The sequence below is a fragment of the Ammodytes marinus genome (assembly GCF_949987685.1).
Source record: "Ammodytes marinus genome assembly, chromosome: 7".
In the NCBI taxonomy this organism is placed as follows: domain Eukaryota; kingdom Metazoa; phylum Chordata; class Actinopteri; order Uranoscopiformes; family Ammodytidae; genus Ammodytes; species Ammodytes marinus.
This window is the reverse complement of record NC_137211.1, coordinates 2,163,438-2,168,437: the sequence shown is the minus strand read 5'-3', so window position 1 is coordinate 2,168,437 and position 5,000 is coordinate 2,163,438. Positions and strand designations below refer to the sequence as shown.

Genomic DNA, 5,000 nt, shown 5'->3' with positions numbered 1-5,000 from the left:
GATCAAATCATCTCGCGGGCCGGATCCGGCCCGCGGGCCGGATGTTTGACACCCCTGGTATAAAGCAATTAATCATAGAGCAGTTCACCTCTCTCCTCTCTAGACAATACACACATGAATGCACTGGGTTTGAATTTTCCCACAACCCTTAAACTGATACTCTGCTTTCTCCTGTAAGGCTAGGCAAGTTTATTTCCACAGCACAACTCAGACACAAGGCCATTCAAAGTGCTTTACAGGGGCAAGAAATACATCTAGATTAGACGTTAGAAATCGCATTTGGGGGCACCCTTAGCTCAGTTGGTAGGGCATCCCCCCCCCCTCCCGGGCCGGGCCCAGCAGCAGACCCGGGTTCGATTCCCGCCCGCGCTCGTTCTCTGCATGTCACTCTCCTCTCTGCCCCATTTCACCTCTGTCTCTCTGCACTGTCAATAAAGCATAAAAATGCCCAAAAAATATCTTACATTTTTTTTTTTTTTAATCGCATTTTTAGAGACAGTATAAATCTGCAGGTGGTTATTTAGTCTGGGGGATATTTGAGGAGTGATTTCTTGTCTTTTTTTATTCCCTCAGGAGCTCTGAAAAAAAGCCTGACAGCTGAGCAGATCAAAGAAGACTTGGAGACATTAGGTACACACACACACACACACACACACACACCCCAATACTACATTACTGGGTCTGTCATTAAAGATCTCCTATTATACTACTTTTCTGGTCTTAATTTCTTGTTAAAAGCTGCTATAGAGCAACCTGACACGAATCACATCACAAAAAACCATGTAGATTTTCGGGAAACTCTTCCTCTCATCTGAGCGAGCACAGCAGTCTGCTCCACACACTGCTTTGTGCTTCTCCGCCCCTCCCCCCCCTCCTGCAAACCCCACTCCGTTGTGATTGGTTACCTTCCTTCCGGAACATTTTCACTAGCGCGCGGGGAGATTTGAGAGCAGGAAGGTGGGGGCATGGCCGGAGCTTGCCTGAGCAGCATTACCATACATGGAAACATCCGCTTTTCGTGACGACAAGAATATCCGGAAATTCTGAACCGATTTGAACACGTGATTTCTCAACCGGCTGCCCTAGTGTTTAGTGCTCTGCACAGCCACCCCAGACAGTCAGCAGGGAATACGTCTAAATGCATGTAAGTCATTATTTGATAAGCTAGTATGGTTAAGCATGACTATAAATCATTATAACAACGTTTATAGGTCATATAAGTCAAAAAGTATCATAGGTCCTCTTTAACAAAGTGGTTAAGTTGAAAAATCTGAAGTTAAGTATACAGTAACTGCCGGATAGCGTTTCATGTTATGTTAAAATCATATTGAGAAATATGTTTAAAGGTGCAGTGTGTAATATGACATCATCAAGAAAGTTCTACAAAGTTCTAGAATGCAACGCTCCCTGGGTAACCCCAACCCTTTCGAATAATAACAGAAGCTACAGTGGCCTTCAAGGACAAGAACAATTCTAAATCTTAAACAATGCACCTGATGACATTCCAACTATGACACTTTCAAGATGGCGGCACTAGGCCTTGGTCCAAAATATGCAGAAATATGGACATATATGAGACCCTTTCTAAGGGAAAAATAAATAATTCAAAACATTTTTTTCAGCTATTATGCACTAAATTAAATGTACTTATGGATATTATAATTACTTTCTACAAAATCTGCTAGGACAGGGGTTTTCAAAGTGTGAGAGAGTGAGCCCCCCCTCAGAGAACAAATTTCAGCGGTGCCCCCCCTCCCCCCAAATTTTTTTTTTTTACAAATTTAAACATGTTTTTGAAACATTCTAAACATTTTTGTGCGTTTTTAAACACATTTAATACATTTTAACATCTTAATCCAGTGTTTTAATCCTGCTTCCTTTAAGCATGGATAATACTGACTGAGTGTGCATCGGAGTGAGAAACATAGGCAGACAGACTTGCCCAAATTATTGACTAGTTAAATGTCATTCACACACCCAGTGTTTTTTCGCTAGTGCCTCCAATGTCCTGCTGGAGGAGAATAGTAGCCAGTGGAGAACCAGACCCTCCTAGGGGTGTCCGGGGGTATGCCCCCCCGGGAGATTTTTTTTCACCTTTTTAAAGTGAAATGCATGAATCTGGTGCACTTTGAGAGGACAATTAAGAGGCTAAATATGAGGAATTTTGTGTGAACAAATAATTTGGAGACACTGGGTCTGATGAATTAGAAGCTATTGAAGAAGGACACATGGATTTTCCATAAAAATATTAATTGAAAATAAACAAAATGTATGCAGGGTCCTCTGGGTTGGGCTTGGTGCTCTTTTTCTTTAACGAGACCTATTTATCTGTAATTTACTGAATGCATTTAAATGCAGTGAGGGGAACGAAGCAGAACAACTCGTGTCCAGCTATGCCGTGATCTTAGTATAAAAAAGAAAAACTAAAAAAAAAAAAAAAAAAAAAAATTTTTTTAGTTTTTCTTTTTTTTTACATATTCATCCGCGCCCCCGGGCGCGCCCCACAGTTTGAAAACCGCTGTGCTAGGAAATAAAACCCAAAATTCTACACACTGCAGGTTTAAACCTGAAACCAAAACCCTGTCCCATATGTTTCTTACTCCTCAGGACTGAATGAAGACAAGGCGGCTCACTTTTCACTGCAGGTAACTTCACTAATTCCTAATAATCTTTTTATTAAGATTTTTTCCAAAATCCAGTGTTAATACACAGCCTAGGCTCTGTAAACTGGTATATGAAAACCAAGGGGGCCCACCGTATCCAGCAACATGCCCTTGAAAGAGCTTAGGCTGTGCATTAATATAACATTATTCCACCGCACACTATATGTTCACATGTTTTTCTTAAATGTGTATTTTCTAGTAGGGGTAGAACTATGCTGTTTTGTGAATATCTCTTCATGATCCACTACCTGTCTGTACTGTGTGTGTTCTGAAAAAAACAGTGAATATACACAGCCTAGGCTCTGTAAACGGGTATGTTGCTATCTATTTGCTATTTAATGAAAGTGTATTTTTTTTTCTAGTGGGGGGAGAACTACGCTGCTCTGTCCAGACTGGCTGTGGGACAGACACTGATGGTCAACCAACTAGTCGACATGGAGTGGAAGTTTGGAGGTAAAGATATCTCATCAAATAAACACACTCTCTACACACGTAAAGCTATAGTGCGTAACTTCTGTCGACCCCTATGGATTTTATACCTTCTGCTGTACGTCCAGGTTTTTTTTCTTAGCAGTAGAATCAACAACTAAAACATTTCTTGGGCTCTTCTTGGGGATTTTTCTGAGCTCCTGCACCAGTGTCAGGGTGGGGTGGGGGGGCACCAGTTTGTAAATGCTGCCATACTGAGAAATACAGAGAGAGTTTTGTGGAGCTGATAGGCTTAATCAACTTTGTGTCAACTCATTTGGTGATGGCTTGAATGTAACCAACATTCATTTATATGACAAAGTTACACACTATAGCTTTAAGAGTAAATAGTAAATGGACTTGACTTATATAGGGTTTTTTTTTCTCAGCCCAAAAAGCGCTTTACATTTCTCACCAGATTCACGCATTGAATAGCAGACAATCAGACGGCTCTTGTCTGTGCGTGTGTGTGTGTGTGTGTGTGTGTGTGTGTGTGTGTGTGTGTGTGTGTGTGTGTGTGTGTGTGTGTGTGTGTGTGTGTGTGTGTGTGTGTGGTCGTTGTCTTAACGTAGCCATTAGCATACCTAATAGCTTGATTTGAACACCTCAGCTGTGTGTGTGATGGGTCTCTATCAGGCTTCATTGTTTATTCATACGGCCTAATGACTTCTTTAGACCAACTAGTGATAGAAATGCTAATAGATCATACAGCACAGACATTAGCATCGAGCTAGGCTATTGTTGAGCTGATTTTCATGTTAAATAGCTACCTAGCTTTAGCGTATGTGTAGGAGTGGACAGGGAGTGTCTGTATGCACCGTTCAAACACACTATGGTTGCGTTCCGAATCGCATACTCTTTCTTTTTTCTATTCTACATACTACATCCGACGATAAAAAGAATCTAGTTAGGATGCAGTAGGCATACTATTGGGACAGACTTTACTCTCTTATTTCATCATAACATTGCGCCTTGATCTTGCCTCTTACTTTTATATCCGTCGCATCCGCGTTTGTTTTCATATGGAGGCTTCGTCGATGTGACGTCACTTCACGTGCGCACTGGATTGTGGGTCAGAATCGCCCAAATAGGATGCACTTTTCTACACTAACAAACTTGGCCGCATGAAGTAGGACATCCGGGTACTTCTAACCATCCTAAATCTGGCCACAAGAATCGGGACATCCTAAATCTTTTTTCTACATACTATATAGTAGAAAGTATGCGATTCGGAACGCAACCTATATGTCTGTGCATGTTGGTGCCGGGGAAAGTGCCAGTGGCTGGATCCAGTTGGGCTCTGGGTTGCCAGAACCTTTAAGAGAAACAAGTAACTAGGCCTTTAAAAAATCCAGCCCAAAAAAAGCTGATAAGTTAAAGGTGGAGTCAGTGATTCTGGAGAACGCTTTTTGTAAAAATCACTTTTTGTCAAAAATAATCATACAGGGGGCGCCTTTAGCTCAGTTGGTAAGGCGTCCCCCTCCCGGGCCGGGCCCAGCAGCAGACCCGGGTTCGATTCCCGCCCGCGGTCGTTCTCTGCATGTCACTCCCCTCTCTGCCCCATTTCACCTCTGTCTCTCTGCACTGTCAATAAAGCATAAAAATGCCCAAAAATAATCATACAGTATGTACTCAGTACTTGGTTTGGGCCCCTTCTGCATGAATTCTTGCCTCAATTCCAATTCCTTTTCCATGATATTCTAATAATATGAGTTTCACCTGTACACATCAATATGACTTTCTACAATAGCATATAGTGTTCTTATTACATGGCACTTAGAAAAGATTTAATGACCGTTGCTAAGGATCTTTTTGTCTTATTCTAACAGTGACTGTGGGCACCAGTGAAGTACAGAAAGTGGGAAACAT

At 41.8% G+C, this 5,000-nt stretch overlaps 1 protein-coding gene across 1 annotated transcript in view; it reads left to right on the top strand.

Annotated features, from left to right (window-relative positions):
- Positions 1-5,000, top strand: part of commd7 (COMM domain containing 7) — a 9,973-nt gene that overhangs the window by 2,529 nt on the left and 2,444 nt on the right. The window contains exons 4-7 of the mRNA XM_080030800.1: positions 574-630; positions 2,608-2,645; positions 3,026-3,116; positions 4,961-5,000. The exon at positions 4,961-5,000 is cut by the window's right edge and continues 10 nt beyond it. Of these exons, the coding sequence (XP_079886926.1) occupies positions 574-630; positions 2,608-2,645; positions 3,026-3,116; positions 4,961-5,000 (226 nt within the window). The remainder of the gene's footprint in view (positions 1-573; positions 631-2,607; positions 2,646-3,025; positions 3,117-4,960) is intronic.